Here is a 26178-nt window from a genome sequence, read left to right as displayed (position 1 = left end):
CATCCAATGACTATGAATGTAGTATTACTCAACCTATTCTAATTGGCCGGAATCAAGATCGGTACAGAGATCAGCCAAAACAAATCTTGATGCGTAAAAAACACTGGAGTCGGGCCACCTATGCACATTTTGAGCTGCACTCCAGGTGCATTAATCAGGTCTACAAAACAGATGTAACAAATTCCATATTCTTCTCCAAAGTTGGGGCCATAGGGTATAACAAGTTCTACTCTCCTCGGATCAGAACTCATTTCTTAAGAGCAGCCTCTGAAAAATGGTTTTAGCTTAACAGGAGAGGCTCCAATACTGACGACCCTCAACTGAGGAACGAGCATCACGCCGGCAGTGCCTTGAAGTGAAAGTTTCTAACCCTGCTGAGCAATAACCTTATGGTCATGGTCCCCAAAAGTGTACCAAAGGCAAACTGTGAGTCCTTGGTCAAGTAGGTTTAACTTACAGGCTGATGCATAACTGTAAACCTGTTGGCATTAAATGGTACAAGGGAACAAGGGAATATCTCAAACTATGCAAGAATGGATAAACTTTAAACAGAAGCATCACCAGGAAACTATGGAAACAACCACAACATCCTATTAGTACAGTAAATTCCCCCCTCATCAAGACTTACACAAGTCAATTTCACAGAGAGGAAGTGCCAAAGGATATTTCATATCAAACATTGTTTCTTTGTATGACAAACAGAAACACTATGGTTTTACACATCTTTCAAAGTCATTCCTTGGGTTATACCCTCATCCCATGGCATATTTCTGTGTCCAGCTCCGAGCAGTTGTCTCGTACTTGTTCCGATCAGACTTGTACATGTGAGCAATCTCCGGTACAAGTGGATCATCAGGATTTGGGTCCGTCAGCAAGGAGCAGATAGAGAGCAAGACCTGATTGGCAGGCAGGGAAATAAAATTGATTTTTCCATTAAATGTCACATATTTCACGTACAATCATGTCTAAAATCAGGACAAACTTCCATCCTTGTTACTGTTTGGAAGAGGGAAGAATGTACAAAGAATTACTGAGATTGCTTTAAAGCCTAATACAGCTTTAAATAGGAAGGAATGACAGAGAACAGGATTTCGTTTAACTGGCCCCAAGTTCTCAGGAATGATTATTGAGTTTATTTGTATGTGTACAACCTTCAATAGCTTTTACTGATTCAAAAATCTCTTATTTTCAAGTTAATTTTTTTCCCTGGACCACATTTTTCACTATTTTTGTACAACAAAATAACAATTAAAAATGATGAGCAAATTATGCCAGAAAGTGCAATATTTGTAAAACAGTAGCAACCTGAATAAAGGTTCTGAACTCAAGACATAGTATAGGATTTTCACCATATTGACTAACCACTCACAGGTAGCAAGAGTTGAAGGATATCACGAAGATGAAGTAGAAAGGTACTCCCTAGATTGTTTTCAGGTAATACATACTAATCAAACATTTGACATTTTATTCTACACATGCCAAACCCAAGTTATTACTAAACAAGTGGGGCCAATGGAAATAAACCTCGAGCTTGGAGACACGTTCTGATCTGATCAAACAGAGGAGAAAAACTATAGCGGCAGTTAGACTCTGGGAAGCAGATGGTATTCCTGGAACTTTAGGTTTACAAGGGTGTAGGAATGAGTGGTGGTTTTCTGCTTTATGTTTGGTTTCTAAATGTCCATATGTCTGTTGACTCAAGTCTCATCACAGTGTTAAGTAGCCAGAAGGATGTTTTGGCTATTTGAATGACCAGGACCAAGTCATAGTAATTTATCCCCCAACATACCCCCCTCAAAAAATCCTATCAAAGTTTCCAGTGGTCAAAAGAAGTGCAGTTGCACTTTTTAACGAATATCAAGTGCATTGTTCTCCTAAAGTCCAATTACCAAAAATCAAGCTAATGCTTGTACGTCATCTAGTACTCCCAAAATCCTAGGAGGATGTGCTGTTTTCTGGCCCTAGTAAAAATTAGAAACCTAGAGTGTGACACAGCATAATATCCTCCTTTCCACTTCTCTTTTTTTCTTTGACAAAAACATACCATAATTAAATTATACTAGCCCTAGCCCAATGGTCATTCTAGACCATGTAGAGTCGTGGAGGGATGATACGGCCAACCTGAACCTAAAGATAGAGGGTAACACATTAGACACATGTACAATTTGGGGGTCCAACTCAATCATCTTCCTCACATTTGTTTTGACTTTTTCCCTTGTATTTCCAGCCATTGAAACATCTTGCCCCTTGAATTTTCTTTTTGAAGCATTGTTTTGCGATGTCACAAATTCCTTTTAGCTCAATTTGACAGGTGGACAGTAGATGGTGAACCTACTAATACACAGAACTAGTTGCAGAATAAGTGCCACCTGGCAGTTATAAAGAAGTATAGCACATCAACAGTTGCACCACCTTCCTCATGTGATTCTTACACTATTAATCTAAAACTTCTCTCAGTATACCTCAATGTAGATTTCAGTTGATAGCAGGAAGAGGAGGACGAGGGCTTGCGGCTGTGTGAAATCAGGACTTTCTTTTGATCCTGCAGTTCTTAAACCTGAACCAGTTTTGGCTTAATTAAACCAGTGGTTGGTCCAGTTAGTGGGCCAGTCCAATTATGGGGGTTTTGTGGTTTTATTCTATGATTTTATTGCAGTTAGTTGACTGGAAATAAGATTGTTTAATCACATCCTTAAAAGAATTGGTTTCCCTTTATTATTAATAGTATTCAAGTCTGTTTAGAACTCCTAGGATGATCAATTGGAGTGTCCTAGTCATATACTCATGTTTGCTTCTGTCTTTTTTGCCTTTACAGCTTTTATAAGTAATTGTAAGGCTTAAACAGTCCCCACGTTTTGAGTAATGAATTTGGCTTTTTGCCTTTGGTTATGGGGTGATTCCTGATTCATATAGTTCCTTTCTTCTTCTTATCTTCTTCTCCTCCTTCCATCGATTACAACAGGTCAAATCTTATCTCTCCTATCCAGTGCATGCTTTTCTTGATGCAGGAGCTGTTCCATGGGCAGGGTCATACCCATTTGAGAACTCATATGAAGACGAACCGGGTCCAATTAAGTTTTGGGTTTAGTAGGATATTTTTGTTTTATTAGTTGGGTTTATCTGAAATTGAGTCGATTTGGAGTTAAGAGTGATTAATAATTTTCTTTTATTGCTATTGATACAGTTTTGTTGGGATAAGGCTGAGTTTGTTGTTGTTGTCGTTGTATTGCGATTTATAGAGTTTTAGATAGGATTTTATTACCGTTATCAGTCTTAGGAGTCTTTATTTATTTCTTTAAATACATGGTTGTAACCTGCAGTTTTCAGATTTGAATGAATGAAGTTTGAGTTTTTTTACCAGAAACCATGGTCGTGTGACCATCTCTTCTCCCCCCCCCCCCCAACTCCTTTGTGTGATCTCTCTCTCTCTCTCTCTCTCTCCCTCTCTCCCTCCCTTCTTCTTCTCCTTCCATTCTTCTTATCATCTTCCCAATCTCAGGTTCTGTTTTAGCAGACGAGTGATTAACAGAAGGTTTGTCGGAACTCCGTCGGCAGAACTCTGTTTGGTCCCATATCTTGATCGAAGGTAGGTCTTTCATGGGCGATTGGAACCCTGGAATTTCTTTCCCCAAACGCATCTCTGTTGCAAGCAAGTAAACCAGTAGCAGATCCGATTTCACCTTTTTACCGCCAGAAGCAACTTCAGATGTGTTGATCTGATGCATCGAATACCATTCCACCAGATTGTTACTTGGGTATCAAAGGACTGTAGTAGTGTGACATTCTCTCAAAATCTGGGCCCCATCAGAGTGTTGTGGAGGAAGATCTAGCCCCATCGTGTTTGGATTTTTCCGCCTCTGGTTTGTTCTGGAGGTTGAAGACAAGCAGCCCCAAAACCCACTTCCACGATTCCTTTTTTTCTATTTTACTCTTTAATTTCCAGTATTGCCCCTTCTTTTCTTCTCGATTCTAACTTATCCTTAATTTACTTGACTTCCTAGTTTATCCTTATTCTTGAAATTATAATTCCAATTCTGTCCTCTCCCCTAGTTTACCTTATTTACCTATTAAGATTTCCCTTTAATTACAATTCTGCCATCCCATTAAAACCTTCCCTTATTTACAGATTTTCCATTGCTCTTTATAAATCTTGATTTATCTTCTAGCTCACCATTCAACTTTGGATTTGAGTGTTTCATTTTCCTGGGTGGGCCCTTAAGCAACCCAACAAGGGTTATTCCAACCCAGATCTGCATCATTCCTTTTCTCACTAATTGCTGAAGCTCTAGGGCTTTCTAGGCCTTCATCTTTGGAAAAACTCTCTTCCTAATCATACGAGGAGTATTGGCTAAATCAGACTCTTTGATCTGATGATATTAGAATTCTCTAAATCTGGTTTCTTCCATGTCCTGCGATTCGGGGAAATTCTTGGTTCTCTAAACCATAGTTGTCAAGGCGTCGCCTTGGCGTCCAAGCGGAAATCTTGTGGGTAAGTCGCTTGGCGCTTTATTGTCAAGGCGCTATTTTATTATTTTTTTATGTTTTATTCTCTCTGTTATATTTCTATTGGGTTGTGTACGTTATTACTGCACACTGTTTTACACCAAATCACCTAAAGAGAAAGATCTATCGAATGAAACCCTCGACTCTGGATACTCCTGGTCTCACGCCTCCTCTCAAGGGAAGAAATGAAACCCTCGATTCCTGCCCCAGCTCTCGCCTCCAACAACTCCGGCAACCACGAACTAGGCTCCGATGATCCTGTAAGTTCTTCGATTCCTGCCCCAGCTCTCGCCTCCAGCGACTCCGGCAACCACAAACCTGGTTCCGGTGACGACTGCAACCTCAGATTTTCTCCGGTAAGTTCTCTTCCTCTCTTTTGCGATTTTTTCTATGTTTCTTCTTCTTTGTTAGTATTTTTTTTCTTTCAATTCCGGCAGCGTCTCACACTCGGTCTCTGCTATTCCGGCAACAGCAAGTCAACAACTACACTCAAGCAAAGCTTCGTCCTCCTACCTGTCCGGCTCCGGCAAGGTAAGTCCCTACTCCTTAGTATTCCTCTTATTCTACTTCTCTGTTTTCCCCTTCTTCTTTTTTTAAATTTTAACGCTTGCTTCCTCCTGCTGTAATGCTGTTTGATTGTTTCTTTTTCTTCTTCTCTGTAGTCTGTAACTCCTGCTGCTGCTTCTCTTTTAATTTTTTTGCCTTATGCTTCTTCTTCTCTGTATTCTGTAACGCCTACTGCTTCTGTGCTTCTTCTACCTTTGATTAACTTCTATGTTTTCCGAATTTTTTTTTGAAAAAATTTTCAAGCCCGTTGCTGCTTCTATTTTTTTTTTTTTCTGGCTTGGCAAGTGGTAACTTGTATGCTTCTTCTGTTTCTTCTTCTCTGCAGTCTGTTACGCTTACTACTGCTGCTTTTTTTTTTGCTTGATTAACTGATGTAGTCTGTAATGCATGCTGTTACTTCTTTTTTTTTTTTTGGCTTGGTTTAGTAGTTAACTGCTTCTAGCCTTCTTCTTCTTCTCCGTAACTTAACTGCTTCGAGCCTTCTTCTTCTTCTTCTCTGTAACTTAACTGCTTCTAGCCTCCTTCTTCTTCTTCTCTGTAACTCACTAACTCTCTGATATAAGGTATGATGCATCATGCCATCATGTATTGGGTGTTTGGCGGGGAGGGGGAAAACTAACACTAGACCGCCTTTACCGCTTAGGCGGACGCTTTACCGCCTAAGCGGTTAGAAAGGCCTCCACCGCCTTGGACTGCCATGCCGCCGTGACAACTATGCTCTAAACCCCAAGCTCTTAGGTGTTTTAGATCTACATTCCATAGTTATCAAGGTCGTCGTGATGTAGGTCAAAGCATGAAGAAGACATGAGAGGGGGGGAGGAAGTTACTGTTCACGTGAACAGTACCACGAGGCACTGTTGTCATGAACAGTGATTTGGGGGCTGATATGGATAAGTTGGTGGATATTGAATGCAACTTGAAAATTCAACTGCCAATTTGTGGAGGACTACTACAGCTGTTATAATTAGATTTATTAGAATAGGGAGTTCCTATTTTATGGGATTGCTTTTATGTAATGGGTAGTTTCTATTTTATAGGTTTTTAGTTTCTTACTTAGATTAGGATTGGGTTGCTTTTGTAATTGGGTTATTATAAACAAGGTCAAATGTTCTCTGTGCCGGGGGCGCAGGCTGCGCCTAGACACATGGGAGTGGGAGAATTGACCACCCTACCCCCCTGAATGGCAGGCCCATGTGTCTGGGCGCAGGCTGCACTACGGCACAAAGAACATCAGCCCTATAAATAAATATGCGGTTGAACAGAAAAGGAGACGGCGATCGAAGAGAAAAGAGCTATTGATGAAGCTGTGAGATGCGGCAATGGTGAGATACCATACCGTGGGTGAGAGGATGACGGGCTGAGATAGCTGATCCTAAACCCTCCCCCCTTCTATATCATTTTCTTCTTCTTCTTCTTATCCTTTTATGTTTTCCTTTATATGTAAACAGAAAATAGCAATAAAAGAGTTTTAGTTATTTAATTTTGTTCTTTCTATTGTATCGACCCTGCTGCAATTGATCTCCCGCTGGTTTCCCTAGTTCGATGTCGAGTCTTGCATTATTTGGTATCAAAGCCTACTATGGTCAGCCATGAAGATGGACGTGCACAACAAGCTTTGTCTAAGAATGATCAAAACTCAAGAACAGGTTTTTTTTCCCCCCTTTCTAGAAGGGGATGTAAATCGAAGCATGAGGACGACCAAGAAAAAGGAGAAAAAAAAAAAAGTTATTGTTCACGTGAACAGTGATTTGGGGGCTGATATGGATAAGTTGGTGGAGACTGAATGCAACTCGAAGATTCAATTGCCAAGTTGTGGAGGACTACTGCAGCTGTTATAATTAGATTTATTAGACTAGGAAGTTCCTATTTTATAGGATTGCTTTTATGTAATGGGTAGTTTCTATTTTATAGGTTTTAGTTTCTTACTTAGATTAGGATTGGGTTGCTTTTGTAATAGGGTTAATAAATAAATATGCGGCTGAACAGGAAAGGAGACAATTTGAATAGAAAAGAACTATTGATGAAGCTGTGAGATGCGACAACAGTGAGATACTGTGGGTGAGAGGATGACAGGTTGAGGTAGCTGATCCTAACACCCCCCCTTTATATCCCATTCTTCTTCTTTTTCTTACCCTTTTATGTTCTCCTTCATATGTAAACAGCAATAGAAGAGTTTTAGTTAAAATATCATCCCCCTCCCCTCTAAGTTTCCTTAATATCAACCCAATCCCCAAGTTTTGGAAAATGATAATGCCCTCCCCTACTTTCCCAAGATTCTACCAACTGTACCCTAAGTGACTAACTCTGTTAAAACAGCATATGAAAAGACGATATTACCCTCATCTCTAACATCAATTCTTTCTTCTTCCAGTAGCCACGGTCACCACCACGACTGTATCCACCACCACCGCCATCCTCACGATGTCCATAACCACTGCCACCCTCCCATAGCCATCCAGTTCGATGTTTACGCCGGAGCTGCCTTCTCTCTCTCCCCTTCTCCCAGTGGCCTACTGCTGCTGTCTTTTTCCAGGAAGAAAGATGGTCTGACGATCGTCGACGACTCCGCCACCAAAGATCTCAGGCGTCTGTTCCTCCTTGATTAGTATTTTAATTCCAAGATTAAACTGGTATAGATCTTGATCTGGATCTAGGTCAGAAAGATTTATGCTTTTTCTGGGTTTCGTCTCTATCTCTCTCCATAGAAATTCAGATCTGTTCTCTGTGGCGAGCGATCTGGTGTTGAGCGTGGTACTGGGAATTCTTTTTTTACCTGGTTGAAGAAGAACAAGGACCGTAGAATAGTAGATAAAGAACAACCCTAGAAAGATTGTCAATTGAATTTAGGAACATATCTGAACATATCAAGAACACAAAATAGTTAGGGATTTCTTTCCTAATCTTACACACAAGAGGTGAAACCCAAAATACAGGGAGAAAAAATCCAGAATAACGAGATTATCTCCAGCGTTTAACAAGGAATCCACAAGGTCTTGTGTAGAAGGGATCTCTTTCATATTTGGTTGGATCCCTTTCTTCCACCATTTCTGAGATATCCCAATGGAACGACTCGTCTACAATGTAGCCAAAATTACCAATTAGTATAGGATATTAAAGATCGATTTCAGAAAAGAAAGGGGCAGAGTTGGAAGGAGATTAACAAACCTGCTCAAAAGAAGCTTGAAGGACGATCCTTTATCCATGGAAGAAGGTCTCTGAAGAAGATTGCATGGTAGATAAGGGGTTCTGAGAAGAAGGGAAACAAAGAGAAAAAGAAATTCTCCTAGGAGAAGCTGAAACGCAAACTGCAAAAATTTACTCCTAATGAACTATGCAACCTTTGCTACTGAAACAAGTCGTTGAGATTTCCAGCCACCTTCCCTTCTTTTTTGACCTCCCCAAAGTCCCTGGCAAAGCTTCCTTGACTACCCATGCGTCTTGCTTTAGATCACTGCCTTCTCATGGATAGAGAGAGATGTGGAATTAATTGCTGGAGCACTGAAGAGAGAGCACCGGAGGAGTGGCAGCGACAAGGGTGGAGGATTGAGGAGATAGCAAGGGTATCTCTCCTGCGTAGAACTTGAGCTTCTCTGATAGTATTGCTCCGTGTGGAAGCAGAATAGGAACTCCTAAGCGGTGGTGGTCCCGGTGGTGCCGGCGGTGGAAGAGGATCGGAGGCGACGGTGGTGGTGTTGGCCGAAGAAGAGGAAATGGAGGAGAAGATGACGCAAAAGGGAAAGTAGGGGAGGGCAAAATTGGAATAGAATTATATTAAGGGTATTTTGGGGTTTTAAAATTTTTGTACATGCCACGTCATCACTTAATGGTATTTTTTAACGGTTAGGGCATGATTGATAGAATCTTGGGAAAGTAGGGGAGGGCATTATCATTTTTCAAAACTTGGGGATTGGGTTGATATTAAGGAAACTTAGAGGGGAGGGGGATGATATTTTCCCTTCAATTTTTTTCTTTTTATTGTATTGATCCTGCTGCAATCGATCTCCCGCCGGTTTCCCTGGTTCGAGGTCGAGTCTTGCTTACGTTGCCTAGGTATCCAGGCGCCTTGGTCGCGTTATTGTCGCGACACGTTGAATCCAGGCCCACATCCAACGGCTTGGGTCGCCTAGACGTCATCTCAACTATGCTCTATTCCTCTGAGAATCTACAATTAATTTCGCAAAACCCCAACCCAATCATCTATTCTTGAACGAACCACCATTACTTCTTCACCCATCCATCGTTCAGTTAAATGTCTGGTTTATTTCTTAAAACAACTAAACCACCATTACTGTTCATCCAATAAATCTTATATCGTCCATACCTTCATCAAACCCCAAAAACATAATTTCAATCTCTTCTTATTTTGAAAATATTAGCCCTCGCTGAAATTATTATTCCAGCAACTTGGGCCAATCAAATCTCGTTTTAGTTCTGTACTAATGCCACAGCAGTGACCAACATCAATCTTTATCAGCCTGTCAAAATGTTGCACTCAAAGATTCATTTATTCATTTCAACGAAAAGCAGCAGTTTCAAGGAATTTTATAACCAAGACTTGACCACCCCTTTCCCTCAACCAGCATTGGACTCTCAATTTTCACCTCACTTAAAACACATTTTGGTTGCAAGCAAAGGGAGATGAGGTGATGCAGGTGCACTGCCTTGGACCGACCCAAACCCATTTGGGTATCCATGTGAAGATGAACCGAGTCCTTTTTTTTTTTAGATTCAGCAGGATATTTAATTTCTTAGGGTTCTTTATTAGTTGGGATTTTATCTTGTAATCTTTTATTGCAAATGGACTACTTAGTGGTACAGTCCTTTCCATACTTAGTTTTAATAGGATAATTAATAGTTGAGTTAATTTAGGAATTTAATTTTCAGTTTTAGTAAGCAATTATTAATTTTTGTTTTCTGGGTTTTATAAATAGAGGTGTAATCCAATGATAGAAGCAGATTCGATGAATTAAATATTGAGTTGGAGTTTTCACGTTTCTGGAGCCAATGGAGGCCGTGTTGCCCTCCCCCCCCTTTTTCCGTACGATCTCTTCTCTCTTCCACTTCTCTCTTTCTCTCTTACTTCATCCCTCTTTTTATTCTCTTTCTCCTGCTTTCCTATTCTTTATTATAATACAGGTGACTTTTTCCTCTTTGCTGGACGGTACTACCAGCTTCAGGGGAAAAACCTTGCTGAAGCTTTAATCCTAATCGATTGACCCTCAGAGTTGGGCCGTAGGTCTGGCCGATTCATCCCTCCAAACCTTTGGCTCGGGCCCTTTCCATCTTGAGGCTTCATCGCACATCAGACCTGCACCTTCATTACCACCGTCAGATTTGGTTTCAGTTCCATCGATCTCCTGGTTGTAGGTTCTTTTCAATTATTCTTGGTGCCCTTGAGAGAAAAGGTTGCGGCGACTCTTGCCTGAAGCTTCGTATCGATTGGGTTCTCGTGAGAAAGATCCATCTTCGAAATAACTTCCATTCAGCCGCTGGGTTATGGTTCCTTCTTTGGCTGAGGAGCCGTGAGGTTGAAGAAGACAAATTCCCACCCTTTGTTTCTCGATTCCTTATCTATTAAACCCATTTTCCTTTAGTTTCCAACACTACCCTTTTCTTTTACCTTTATTCCCCACTATCCATTATTTTATATTTCATTCCAGATTTGCCGTCCCATCACTTACGTTTCATTCCTTTTGTTTGCTTTGCTTGTTGCCTTCTTTGGATTTCCATAAAATTTACCAAAGTGCCATCTCCATGGTTAACTTCAATATAATTACAGAACTGCCATTATTTCTTGCCATTCATCTAGTATTCGGGTGGGCCCATAGCGAGCCGAATAATGGTTATTCCAACCCGGGTTTGCATTACGAGGGACTGTAAATTTAATTTAAAAAAAGAAAATTGAAACTTCAACAATTCTTGATTGGGTAAGCTTACTTAAAATCTCACAAAATATGGTAATAAAACTATTCAAGTGGATTATTTACTTTCCCATTCAAATAAAAAAAAAAAGTTGGAAATAAGTAAAATTTAATTACAAGATTTTGGAAGTTTTTGAGTTATTCAGTCCTTTTATTTCTTTAAGGCAAGTATAATTTACACGATCATCATTTTTAATGACTAGAAAAGGTTCCTTTTTTATATTTGCTTTTACTTATTTGTTTCTTCTCACCGTACTAAAACGGAACCCTTAAAAACCGTAACTCGTCCATCCCTTGACAACATCCAACCGTCTAACGCTTTGTTCCAGAACCTCCAAAACCCAACATATACATCTAGTCTAGCTAACTTCATAAAGCCTATTGAAAGAATGCACTAGTAAGAGGATTGAAAGCAAGAAGAACAAAGCCACTTAGCAAACGAAGAATAAGGACTGGAAGCAAGTAGAAGGTAATTTCCAGCTGCATCACACAAATCATACCTTTGAGATAGTAAGAGCTGGGCTCCATTGTTCTTTAAGGATATCCAAACAAATGCTTCCATTGCTATTGATGTTTGGGTGAAAGACCTTTGTCCTAAATGCTACCTGAAATACAAACATGATGAGCCACTCATGACATATGGGACCTTCTGACGAGCATGCTATTGTACATGTCAAGAGAGAGTGCATCCATGAAACTCAAATGTAAAACAGAAGAAAGATTACCAGTTTATATAAACTATAATCAGAAGGCAGTTATTACAAAAGTACACTCATAAACAAAGAATATTCATGAGAAACCACAAAACAGATACAGAAACACTAAACTGGAACTTCCAACAAAAGATAGCAAGGTAAACAATTAAAGGAAATCACATTATATTTGAAGTTAAGCTATACTTTATTCATATGTACTAGAATTAACACTCAATTTAATAGCACTTCAGACAGATAAATTTTCAATATAGCCTCTAAGAAGATAATGAAGGTCTACCAGATCAGTGGGTGTTCATTGAATCTGGCAATATTTAAATGGATAAAACCTTATTTTATTTTGGCTTACAATGTGCAGGGTCCAATCAAGTAGAATGAAACAAAAATCTCAAACTCGAACAATGAACCAAAAATCCCAACTTGAACAATGAACCATACTGAAAGTAAAGATCCCAATACAGTATCATGGCCTACCTACAGTACAAAGCATAAGGTGCTCTACCCCTGGCAAGGATTTGTTCTGAAGTCCAATCCAGATTTCAAAATTGTTCAAAGACAATATTCCGCTCCGAATATCAAAAGGAATTTAAAATCTCTTTGAAATTTATGGGAGAATATCAAAATATTGCAAGCCCCATCCATTTTTCCAAATATTCTACAAATCCCCCGTCCTTTTTCTATTCGGTACAGAATAGGTCATGGGTCCAATAATTCTGGGACTTTATGTTCATAGTCCAGCATCCACTCTCATGAATCATTCTCATTAGAAGAATGAAATATTACATAAGATAAGAGATTGCAGAAATGCCGTCTCTCACTCAGAGAACTCAATCCACATGCTCTCATAATGATCAAAACTTGAAAATGGGGTTTCCTGAGAGCAATAAGGGCAATTGAGTGATCCAATAAGAAAACATAACTCACACAAACCTAGTTTCTTACTCCCATTCTGTGTTTCTTAAAAAATATCCCAGAATAGTTAATGCAAGACCGAAATCTCAACCCAACTCTCTGAGACGAAGAATAGAAAATCACCCTTGGGAAACTGACAGAGAGCTAATCAAGTGAGGTGATAAGTCCACTGGCCTTAGACAGATATTGTAGGTGTTGGGCTATAAATTCTATTAGATTTTTATTTAGCGGACCAGATCTATAAGCCCATGTGCTAGAGGGGTTGGTTCTACACATGATACCAGTCATTCTTACAATAGTTTATGTTTTCTTGTTTCTCATAGTTTTTAAATCAGGAGTGGAGTTAGTTTGGATAGTAGGGTAATAGTTCTAGTCAATAAATAATGGAATTCAGGAACAATGTAATAGAGTGTTTTGAAATTTTTTAGTCAATCAATGATTGCAGGATAGCAACTCAGTGTGTTATCCCAGGGTCACCATATGGAGGTCTCGAGATTATTCTTCTACTTCTAATGCTTTGTTTCTGTTCCTGTTACTTTCTTGATTTATTGCAACCAACAGGTCAGGAATACCCAACCAATATGTATTTCTGAAGTCAGTTTCTCTCTAACAATTTTCTGCATATCATAGTTCCGTTGGCTGCCGTGTCATCAGAGTTATAGTGAACCAACCTCCTCCGTTTGAGCATTACTTTAGACTGCAACAGTTCAGCTTCAATTCCTGACATTCCAATCATCAGTCTGAGGTTTTGGGTATTAACCCTATTACCGAGGGAGACTCCACCCATGGAGTTTGGTTCTGAAATTCGAAAAGCAATCATGAGTTCCTAAGTCTGACTATTGTTTCCAGGTTATGTATGTACCACCAGGGGTGCTTGCAGAGACTATTATTTTAATTTCTGGACTTCATTGGGGGTTCTTTCTATTTTCGGATTGGAACTAAGAGACCTGTGATTTAGCTATTTAATCCCCAAGTTTCATGAAATTTCATAGTCTGCATTGGTTGCTGGTTCCATTAGGAGGAGTCCAACTTCTTTTCTGTTGCAGAGAACGAGAGGTTGAAGAAAACAAAAATTTTCTTATTTGTGAGGTTGATGAAGAAAATATTTCATATTCAAAAACTTGCTTGAATTTACAGATTTGCCACTGATTTGCTTGATTGGGATTTAATTGATGAGAGTTGAACCAAGCGACCTAATTAGGGTTTTGGAACTTTAGGTAAACAACAGTTCATTTCAGTTTCAAATCGGATCACGAAAAAACTTCTAAACATTATCATTTCCCAAAACCCATTTTGGTTTTCCACACAACTATTATTTTCATGATTTCATCTGGACAAAAAAAGACTTTAGGGTAGTGTGGAAAATCAGGATTAAAGAACCCCTTAATCCAAAATTTTGATAAATTAAATTCTGTGAAACCAATTCTTTTAAATGATAGAAGAGTGAAAAAAAATAATTAATGTGGAACCCAGGTCAAAATACCATATTTGGTTCGCTTATGGGCCCATTAAAACATGCCATAACCAAATAGTGAGGAATGATGGCAATTCTGTAAATATGTGTAAGTTTAGATAACCAATGGCAGAATTGTAAATAAACAGTAGTTTATAATAGAATGGCAGTATCGTAATTAAAGGGGAAATCTTTAAGGGCAAATAAGGTAAACTAGAAGAGAGGACAGAATTGAGATTACTATTTAAAGAATAAGGGTAAAGTGGGAACTAGACATAAAAATAGGACAAAGAGGGATTAGAAGGGGAGAGAGGGCAATAGTAGAAAATAAAGGTTTAAAGATTCAGAATGACAAAATCATGAAAGGGCATCATCTTCAACCTTACGACACCAGATAGCCAGCGGAAACCTTTGCTGATTTCGAAAGATACAACCCACTCACCTTTGATCTGTTCACTCTGAAATTTTAAGTATTGGTTCGTAGCATCTAGGGCTCTTTGAAGCACTCAACAACAGCTCCAATATTTGGGTATTGTTCTGATAATCAAGGACTGAAACAGGCCTGGAAGGTGGACCACAAACCTGGTCTGAATCTGGTTATGAAACTCACAGCAAGAACGTTGAGTGGGAAGGGGAAACTACTGTTTGAATCACCCAGGGAAAGGGTTCCTTCGACCCTAATATCAGGGAGAAAAGAGAAGGAGAGGGCCTGTGCTACAGCCAGAAACAAAGAAGGAATAGTAAAGATATTGCAGGTGGGAAGAAGGGATACGAGACAGAAAAAGATTGCAGGATTTAAAATAGAAGATTACAAGATAACACCCAACTAATAAATACCCTAATAAATTAAATATCCTACTGAGCCCAAAGACCCAATTGAACCCAGTTCGTCTTGGTTTGGGTTCTCAAACGGGTTCGGCCCGGCCCACGGAACAGCTCCTGCATCAATAATTATTTCAGTGTTACTGAACGCCAATTGCACCAACTTGACCACTTAAAAATCAAATTAGACCTTGACCAATGACCATACACTGTAGATATGTTTATGAACCTCTGATCGTAGTTCGAAAACTTGTCTCCACCAGATCTCAGTGAGAGTGCCATTTTTTTTTTTTTTTGTTTCGGAATAAAGTTTCGGTGGGCAAGGCCATAGTTGGCTCCGAAACTTTAAGGGAAGCTTGTTTTAGGCTTAATAAACCCAAGTACAGTGAACAATGCATATTAAATAGACACCCAAGTACAAATAGTATAATACTAAGACTGAGTATTGAGGAGGTCGAGATTCCCGAAATATTTGAGATTTCTCCGACACGTCTTCGAGATTCTCAAAATATTCGAAATTTCGGTCGAGTAATTCGAAGTTGTGCATGTTTTGTGTCTCGTATGTCATGTCGTCTCGTATGTCATGTCGTCTCGAGGAGCTCGAGATTCTCGCAATATTCTAGATCTCACCGAGATTTCGGCAAGTTTTTGAACTATGCCTCTGATAAAGGTTTTGAGATGGAGTAGCATAAGCCCAGAAGTACTAAATCAAAGATGAATTTCTAGGACAAGCACTGTAATATAAACCTAGCTTTTGGATCTGATTTCCCTGGCTGTAGGATCTGATTTCCACGAAGCATGTCAATTCCTGCAGTCCAATCTCTAACATCTAGTTTGGGGTCCAGCATTTTCAACAGCAATCCTAACCTTTTTAAGCGGTGTGAACTCATACCTAGGAGGCTAAAGTTAACATGACTAAGACATCATTGAAACAGTTTATAGAGGAATCCTAAAGGTGAAACAATTGGTATATTTCCTTATCTTTAGTATTTTTGCAGCAATCATTTAGAAAGAAATTCGAGAATGTAAAGCAAAATCAATGTATTTACAAGTAATCATGAGACCTTGCCACAAATAATCTGAGAAGATTTTAGTTCTGGATATTGAAAACTAAGTTACTTTAGAAAATTACTTCATTGTCTACAACTATCTAGGGATGTAAATGGATATTCGAAAATCCATATTCGATCCGCGTTCGTATCCGTTTAGGAGAATCCGAATCAGTCCGAAACTAATCAGATACGAATATGATAATCCCCATATCCGACCAATTATTATTCGATTCATTTAGCAATTTGACAGTAATAAAATATCTGAAATATATCTCTGTATCTGTCTATCCTTTTAAGTTACTCTATTGGATTTTGTTATCTTATATTTATAAATTTATAAGTTAAGATAATGTGATTCTTTTTCTAGATTTGCTAACATATCTATTAAAATAAATACAAGATAAAATCAAAAGTAAAAAACGTAAGAAGATCAAAGACTAAGAAGAGTAGAAGAAAGGGTAGTTGTTGAACTCTCAAGTCTCAACCCTAACCCTCATCATAAAAAAGGTAAAGATGTCAACGGAAAGTCGAAAATTCGTATTCAATCTGTGTTCATATCCATTTAGGAGAATCTATATTTAAAAAATCACAATCCGGAAATTATCCGAATCTGTCCGAAAACCGATAGGATATTATCCGAATCCACCCGAATATAATCGGATACGAATATGATAATGCCACTATCCGACCGAATTCGACCTGTTTACATCCCTACAAATATCTAGAAAAGAAACAGAAATATTGCATCTGGATATTTAGAAATGAATGAAAAGTGCGAACTTTTGGCAGTGGGTGCCTTTTTTTTTGTGGGTGGGGGAGTAAGAAAGCATGACCGCAAACCTAACACAAACCTTACTTCAAAGGGAGTAATCAATGGCGACCCCATATTTTTTGGTCTCCTGGGCTTACTGATGCAGGAGCAATTCCTTGGAATGGTCCAAACCCGTTGATAATCCACATGAAGACAAACCGGGACCGATTAAGTTTTGGATTTAGTAGGATAACTTTGTTTTAGTATTTGGGTTTATCTGAAACTTGATCGATTATGAGTTTGAATTTTATTGCTATTGATGGAGTCTTAGATAGGGTTGAATTAATGATAACGTGTGGTTGGTTTCAATGTCTGTTTAGAGTTTTAGATAGGATTTTATTTCAGTTAGCAGTCTTGGTTAGGAGTCTTAATTTGTTTCTTTACATACAAGGTAGGTTGTAACCTGCGTAAGTTTCAGATTTGATAATGAAAATTTATTGAGTTATTTTTTCACCAGGCTGGTATGAACAATGTTTGTGTGACCACGGTCTGTTAGCAATAAACGTGTTTAAAATCTGTTTTAAACACGTTCCCATTTTTTACCATTTTAAACACGTTTTGTCGTATGTTTCCCAAGCATATGGGAAAAAACGGCAAACGGCAAGTATTCCCGTTTTGCTAACCATGAGACCACCTCTTCTCCCCTCCTATGAAATCTTCTTCTTCTTCTTTTCCAGCAATTTTATGTGTCTTCTCTGTTCCTGGCGGTAACATCAGGCCCTCTTTTGGCCTTCATTATCTCTTCCCTCCTCTCTTTTCTCCTTGAGATTAGGGTCGAAGAAACCCCTTCCCCCAAGGCGACCCAAATGTTGGAGTATTACTTCCAGAATTAGAGAATCAAACTAACTGTCAGACCTGATTCTTGTTTTCCGCCAAGCTCTGTTGCAGGTTTCCCAATTGAGCTCCCAGCTTGCTGTTTGTAAGAATTACCACCTGGATTTAACAACGCCTGGGATTGCAACTCTACATCTGAAATTTCAGGCCAATCCATGGTCAATCGAGTGGGATACCAGCACCTGAACGAAGTCAGATATTCCACCCTTCTGGTTGAACTCCAGAGGTTGAAGACAACCTCGTTCTTTCTCATTCCCCACGATATTACACCCTTTTAAGTTATCTTCCCAAAATACCCTCCACTTAATCTTTTAATTAGTTATGTCCTTAGGCTTCCTCTAATTCCTAGTTTACCCCTTATTTATGATTAACTTTTGAATAACCGAACCCTATTTTCTCTCCCAAGGTTGACGACAACCCCTTTCCCACGATTCCCTTTGTTGCTTACTTATTTCCCCACTTTCCATAATTACCCGTCCTTTGTTCTTATTCAAGCCTCTACCCTTTCATTTATTTTCTTCCAAGTTAGTCCTAAATCCATAAATCAAATACCTTTTGTGTCCTCCCTTTGTTCCTACCCAACAGCCTTCTGTTTAATTACAATACTGCCATTCCAATTATAAGTTTATAACTTTCAGTTATTTAAAATTCTGTCATTGCTCTTACAAAACTTCAAATATTTACTGTTTTTCCACTTGTTCTTATGATTTGAGTTATCTAACACTTGTGTGGGCCTGTAAGCAATCCGAGCCGGGTTTTTGAACCACGGATCCGCCGGTCTTTCTATATTTTTTCCTTCTAATAAGCAAGAGGACAAATCATTCAATGCAAGAAAGGCGTCACAAACACTATACCCCCCTTAACAGATAAATACAACAGTAATTGGTCCCTATGGTAAAGTACATGAAATCAGTAAGCAGAACGTCATTTGTGAGACTTATCTCTGCAGTACTTGTGCAATCTCACAGAGCTTGCAAAAGCCAATTGCAATTTCATACTCGTGCAAATATAAAGATACATTATTGATTGCATCTGATTACCACAACTGTAGCCACCAAGAGAATTATCCCTTCAAAAAAACACAAAACTACTAACAAAGGCAAACAAGACACATATCACCAACAGAAGAATGGTGTAGAACCAATAGACTATTGACATCTACTACAAGGCCACTGGCATTATCTATACAAGACTGGAGTGATGTTCAATGCATTACTTCTCATTTTCTAGATGCATGGATCTTGTTAAATCGGCATAAACAAATCTACATACCTTAGGTGGCTTGAAGGGATAATCAGGGGGGAAATGAATGCTAACAAGAAAAACACCTCCTGCATATGGGCTATCAGGAGGGCCCATAATAGTTGCTTGCCAATGAAACATGTCTTCCGCAACAGGACCTATTAAGAAAAAAGAACCAGGCATAAAAGTTCATTACATGAAGGTTATGTAAGTGAAATGAATCATTCAGAAGTATATGCACAAACAAGAAGAGACCACCTCAAAAAGTGCTATATTCAGAGAGCAGCAAAGAAAAAATGAACAACGAAAAATGGCATGATCAGAATTACTTCCTAAAGTACTCGAACACAATTTTGTCACCTTGAACAATGAAATAAAACCGGTATACAAATTTAGCACCAACTTGGTCAATGAAAGTCGCTCACATTAGCAGTTAGACATGCATTGATACATCACAACGGATGAATCAGTAAGTAAAATATTTCTAAGGCCAATTACATGCTATAGATAGATGTGTAACATAGAAGGGAGAACTCAATATTATTAGGCTGTAGCAGTTACAAATTCATAGAAAAAAATAAACAAAAGGCAGGTTGACCATAGCCAAACTAAGAGTATAGAAACAAAGTAGATCACAGCAAACAATTAACGACTGCAAACAGACTGTGAGGGAAAGAATGGCATGGGAGCCCAACCTCAAACAAGAAAGTTTTCGGTTAATTGCAACTTACTATGACCTACATGGAAAAAGGATCAACAATTCGATTTACCTCCAAATCAAATGAAGTTGCTTCTTGACGCAATTGCACAAAGCATAAACAAAATAAGGGAAAAAGAACGCCACCCGGTCGTGTCGTGTGCTGTGGCATGTACCTGCGCCCAGACACAGCCGGGTGCAAAATGACCGACACATCCCTGCCTTTTCATGGGGTGTGCGGGTCATTTAGCACCCGGCTGAGTTTGGGCACAGGTAGACAGCCACAGCTCACGACCGGGTGACGGACTTTCTCCCAATAATTAACTGCCACCGGAGAAGATATGGAAACAATTTATTTTTGTGTGATACGATCATAGGATGAAGTCGAAGCAGACAACCATAAATCAAAATAACCCACACAATAGAATAGTAAGGTGATAATACACATGACCAGACGAAAGAGATAAGGAACCGAATCAACAAGGATGCATACCAGCACTGCAAGATGTCGGAGGATCCTTCTGCAAATCCTTGAGCTCCTTCAATATACGCTTCGATGCCATGAGATCCGACTTCAGAAATAGGAAAAACAACAAGTTAAAACCTTGTTCCTATAAAAAGTTAGAAACTAACCCCTCTACACTCAAGATATCAAACCAGGGATACGGCAGATCCCTAAAACCAGGTTGAGACAAGGAGAAATCCTATCAGCCAAATAAATGGGGGGGTAAAAGAAAATTAAAACTTCAGCATGCCAAATAGCTTCACGACTCCAACAATGGATCGTAAAATAAGAAACCACAAAATTAAACTAAAGGAAACCTTAAGCTCTGGGAATATAAATTACCTCAGATAACGAAAACAAAATATGTTCAGAACAAGCAAATTTTGTCAGAATCTAATTAAACCCTAGGACTGCGTTATTGTTGACAACCTAAACGCCTAACAAATCCAATCGATGAACATGCAAATCCCATCAAACCTAATTAAACCCAATTAATAAGCTAATGTGACAAACTAAACGCTTCATATCTTCAATCCACGACCAAAACTGCTAGCAAAAGCTAAGAAAATAGGAAGCCAAAACAACAACAAAAATCAAATATCAGGATCCAACCAATTAGAGGCACCATGTTTCCCTTCTTGTTTTTTATCAAACAGGATCAACAAAGCTATGGCAATTAAAAGGAAGCAAACTGAGAGAAGAAGAACGGGCGTACATGAGAGGAAAACTAGGGTTTCGATCGAGAAGCTTGAACCTCGCGGACAACTGTGGTGTCGGAGCGGATCGACGCCACCCCCAGAAACCGCAAATTCCTGCTTTTTTGAGAGAACACGATGACCACTTATAAAGGAGTTACTGACCGTTTTGTCCTTTTGAGCCACATACTTTGACATTTATATCCCCAATGGGCAATTAGTGAAGTGATTAATACGGAAGAAGTTTCTTAAGCCGCCCGGGCTGGTGCAGAGTGCACTAGCATCTCTCTCCTCATGTGAAATGACCTTAAGCTACCATTTGGTAACACATCACTGTGTGCTCTCTATCCGTTTGCTAATACAACAGTCTTCTTCCATTTATAATCCTGCCTATGGAAAATAATTGGGAAGAGGGTTGCCTTTGATGCCAGTGTTAGGGGAATCTACACTCCACGTCAAAGGCAATCTCACAGGAAGTTGGTGGTTACCTAAAGAAACTTCGATTCAATCCCCCTAGCTGGAAGGCATCTACCTTATCTCGATCACAAGGAAAGGCTCACCACAATTCCATCACATGATCATAGCAGGAGAGAAAATAATAATAGACCCTTTGTGACGGGGATATAGTACTCTCGCATCATGGGAAACGTTTTCCCTTATTATCGGCATAAAATATAATCAAATATCTTCTGGACGATATTGCAAAATGAATATTTGAATGCATCTTGTTCCATATAGTAGTAGTCCTTCTTTCTCTAAAAGTGGAGTAAGGAACAGTGCTTTACGATGGCAAACTAGTGTAGCTAACCAAAGGAGTGGAGGCAAGTCTCAAAGAATCTCCTTCTTAATAATCTCCTTAATCAACTCTTCCCTCCTTGAAAGTTCAAGAAGGAATCACTAAAGAATAAGGAAGCACGCTGACTTCGAAAGGAAGCTTGCGAAAGGGAAAGAGATGAAAAGAACCAATGGCATTCATCCTGTCTTGTTCTATAAGAAGCACAACGGGTTACTACGGTTGTGCATTGACTATCGAACGCTTAACAAGGTGACAATCAAGAATAAGTACCCCATTCTTTTGATAGTCAATCTCTTCAGCCAACTCGGATGAGCTAGGTTCGAGAGTTTGGTTCAACTGAGACTAATGTCTCATCGGGTTTAGATGGGGATGGGAATGCGGATTTGGATGCCTCGTATGATAAGGAAGAGAGTTTTTCCAAATATGAAAGTTGCTTTGAAGAGGGGCACCCTTTCCCTATGGAAAATAGGGAAGTTTAAAGTGATAGTAAATATGAAATTATTTTTTCTTTCTGTAGGGACCAGGATATTGGATATAGCCATAAGAAGAATGTTTGGAATAAATAGGTTTGAAAAATGATCTTAGAGTGTCTAGGGTTGGGCTAGGAGGATCTCTTAACGCCTACTTTTTCTCTTTATTAGCGTCATAAAATAGAATCAAATATCTTCTAGATGATACTATAAAATGAATATTTGAATACATCTTGTTCCATCACGTATGGGAATAATGTGGCAAATCCAGCTATTAGATTCAAATTTTAGCATTGAAATCAATGATTTAGTTCCCACATGCAAAGTCATATTCTCCCATATACGTCATGTCATTAATTGAATTCACATGCGTTTTTTCAGTAATCTTAGATTTCTCAATGCCTTATTCTGTGCTTGCCCAAGCCCAATTGAGCTAAAACTACAATGAACTTTGGGTGCACCTGTTAACCCCAATTTGAATTTCCACAAAACAAAATTAAGTGCAAATGCAAAGAAATAAGGATAAAGTTTTCCTCCACCATGAGCTGAAGGAAAAGTATATACCCATCTAGGGCCATAAGTACTCTACCCTCAATTGTACGAAGTCGATAATGCCTCTCCACTACTCCCGATGTGCATCATCATGGGTGAATGGAAACTATCTCCAAGAAATAAAGCTATAGGGTTTCCAACATTGGACAACGCAGGAAGCCATTTCATTCCCACGTGGTTAGCTTCATTCATTTGATGGTACTATAGTTTTCAGAATCGAACGGAGCGAAGGTTAAACCAGAGAAGATTATAATAACCTGGGGCCCAAGCCAGTAGTTAAGCTGATTGTATTTGGCACTGGATGAGTTGAAGTCGACACCGTCGTGCCCTTTGGTCGGCTAGCCATGCCTCATTGAGTGCCGGCCAGAGTCCAAACATAGAATCATTTGTTCTTAAATAGGAATTAAACTGAATGCTCTCTAAAAATCCATTGGTTTTTGAGATCTATTCGATTTGGTTCACTAGACCCTCTAGGAAAAATCAATATTTTAAGATGCATTTGTGTATATATATTTCTACCCTTTTCCTCTTAATTCATCAGGAGATTATCAAACACTCTTCCAACTAAACTCTTGTTTTTGTTAAGGCTCTGTTTGTTTCGGCGTAAAATTTTACACGACAAATTTTACTTCGTAAATGTAAAATTTTACATGTTGAAACGTTTTCTAATGTTTATTTATATATATATATTGCAACACTTTTCAACATTTCAAATTTTACATCTTTTTTTTTTTTTTAAATTAAGTGAAAATTTTCTAGGTAAAATTTTATGCCAGAACAAACGGAGCCTAGAAAAAAAGAACTATATCCGGGAGTGTGACCTATACCAACACTCTCATGAATGTATCTCTCTCCTTCCCATATGAAAAGACAACTCTGCCCCTTTATTCTTATATTTCTCTGGATTATTCAAATACTTAATTATTTTATTAAAAATATGGTCGATGAATCTAAAAAGGGCTGAAATTGACAACAAAAGAAAGGATCATTTTCAGTTCACTACCCCATTAAAGTTTGAAAACTATAGATGATACTATTTGGGATGCACCATGGTCTGAAACACTAGACCACGACAATCGAATATTTCTCCCCTTATTTGACGAATGCTCAATAATAGATAATACCTTCCCTTTTCGTTTTCTCTTCGTATTTTTCTCATCCAACGGTCAACATATAGATACATGAGCCCTTGGGGAAAGGATAAGATTCCATAATTTTCTTAATATGATGAGGGAATAATCTGTAGATGGCATTATACATTATATAATGATAATTAAACCCTCAATTATCTGACAAGAATCTAAATCGTGTTCAATGCATACCTCAAAAAACACTTTTATGTACTCGTTGATTAATTTATTGTAAAAGTTTCCGTAGACCCACATGGCCACATGGTCCAATATAGAATTCATGGTCCTCACATATAGTTGTGACATGTGAAGGAGTGATCCAACAATTTGACTAAAATTGGATATCCATGGAGAGGGATATATTGGGTATTTGTTAATTTAATTTTCAGATTTAATTATCGCGTCCCCCTTATTGGTTTGGCCTTTTTTTTTTTGTTTTTTTTTTATTGTTCATATATTTAGAAGGGAGAGGGTTTAATCAACAAGCGGCATATAAAAGCCCACCTATTTCATGGGGCAAAATAGTTTTGTACATTGGGGGACAAAGAGGATATTTCATGTGAAGAGTAGAGAGAGATATACATAGATGTGCTAGTGTATCATACCACAGTGGCTCAAAAAGCCTTTTCCTTACTTAGAATAAGGTTTTGTTTCTTGTAAAATAAAAAACTTTTAATGTTTGTTTTTTGACGTAAGATATAAAAAACAAATGGCGTCGAAAAATAATAAAAGAAAGGAAAACTTTTGTATGGTATAAGTTCTCATGTAAACTATCATTTTAAGGAGAAAATTTTACAACACCAACAAATATTGAATAAATATCAATTTTCCCTTGATTTTTCAAATTATATTTTACCATTTGACTTTAAACTTGCCACTAACAATGGACCTTAAGACCATGTTTGATTTACAACACAGGTGGACAAGGATTAAAGTTTCATTATAGAAATCAAGTTGATTTTTATTTTGACTGAGGACCCATCTCCTCTTGACCCATACCTTCGACTTAAGGCCATGTTTATTTCATTGTAAAATTTTCCATGCAAATGATATTTTTATTTTAAAAAATATATATTTTTTCAATGCCTTTTTCTTTGCATATACATTTAAATAGGTTTCATTTTGTTTAGAAGGGTTTTGGTGGGTTGGGTAAAGGGTGAAATCGTTGTACGAAAAATGTTGGTGACTGTTTCTTCCCCTCCCCCTCCCCCTCCCCCACAAAGTCCCACCAAATCGATGGGACTTTGCAGAATTTACAGGGAGAATCACAAATGTAACTCTAACTCTCTCTCTGGTTTTGTAGCTAAGAAGCATAATAAGGCTTCCATCTTGAAACTAGTTCTATATTTGATGTTTCATACCCAACATTAATTGATGAAGAAACGATCACATCCTGTGGTAGTGCTTGAACCATGTTTGTAGTTGCAATGGCAAATCGAGGAGAAGATTGAACACCATGGTTCAATACTCTTGCCTTGAAAACTTGCAGGAATTCGGGCATCTTCTCAGAGGAATTTGATGAGCTATCTTCTGGCACAAGAGAAATTTCTACCGCTCCCTTAACCTTCATGTAATGAAATACTAGATTCACTGGCTTCAACTACCACTACTCTGTACAACCTTTTTATGGTTTCTGCTTCTAAAACAATATGTTGGCTTTTGATATCCCTAAATTTAATCACCCAATGGTGTCATACCACATCATCGGATCATTGTAATTTATTAATGACTAAAGTCGGATCATTGTAATTTATTAATGACTAAAGGCCATCGGGTCAGATCTATACCAATGAGGAGCCCATTCATAAAATGGCACAACATGCCACGTAAGGATTTGTCAATCCATCCTCACACTAATTCACCCCTATAAGGAAGCGACAAGAGTAGCATCCACGATTCCTATCAATCAGGGATCACTCTCCTAAAGAGATTCTACCGTTGATTCCCCTGCCATGAATAGATAATTGACAAATGGGGAGTCTCCTCAACCGGCTCTACTCACCATGAACACTATATATACTCAGGTCACAGTGCTAGGAGACAACTCGTGGTGATTTCTTGACACAAGAACTTTGATAACCACTTCATTGCAGTCATCTAGTTTCTGAGATATGCACAACCCCCTTAGCTCTTGCTTGAAGATTACGACCTCAGAAATCCCTCTCGCTCAAAATAAATAATATAAAAATATTATTTTTACAAAAGAATAAAATTACTTTTTCCAACATATTTACATAAAAACAAACATAAAGTTGAAAAGAAAGCTAAATCATTTATAATGGAACCGACCTTTTACATAAAAATTTGACCTTGTCCATTTACTACTTGAAAACAAACAGAAAGCTGAAAAAAAATAATAATAAGTTTAAAATCATTTAACTTGTAATCAGACGGAGCCGAATTTGGCTGATTCATCACGTTTAAGATGATAATTGCCCTTACCGCCTACTACACGACTGCCGCCACCTTATTGGAAGATAGCCCATTGGTTGGGTTATTCATT

The 26178-nt window shown here is 38.5% G+C and overlaps 1 protein-coding gene across 3 annotated transcripts; it reads right to left on the bottom strand.

The window, feature by feature from the left end:
• Positions 1–514: 514 nt before the first annotated feature.
• LOC122652289 (ubiquitin-conjugating enzyme E2-17 kDa-like) lies at positions 515–20896 on the bottom strand. 3 transcript variants are annotated; one of them, XM_043845991.1, is made up of 5 exons: positions 20752–20896; positions 20021–20099; positions 18861–18988; positions 11492–11596; positions 515–896 (listed from the first exon to the last, which is right to left on the bottom strand). In XM_043845991.1, exons 2-5 carry the CDS (start codon positions 20088–20090, stop codon positions 753–755), a joined length of 447 nt encoding a protein of 148 aa, XP_043701926.1. In that variant the 5' UTR covers positions 20091–20099; positions 20752–20896; the 3' UTR covers positions 515–752. The 3 variants fall into 3 exon arrangements, with proteins under 3 accessions (XP_043701926.1, XP_043701927.1, XP_043701928.1); XM_043845992.1 differs by having other exon boundaries at positions 20725–20875; XM_043845993.1 differs by having other exon boundaries at positions 20748–20865.
• Positions 20897–26178: the final 5282 nt, after the last annotated feature.

Source organism: Telopea speciosissima, chromosome 2 (genome assembly GCF_018873765.1).
Source record: "Telopea speciosissima isolate NSW1024214 ecotype Mountain lineage chromosome 2, Tspe_v1, whole genome shotgun sequence".
In the NCBI taxonomy this organism is placed as follows: domain Eukaryota; kingdom Viridiplantae; phylum Streptophyta; class Magnoliopsida; order Proteales; family Proteaceae; genus Telopea; species Telopea speciosissima.
This window is presented reverse-complemented; position numbering and strand designations above follow the sequence as displayed.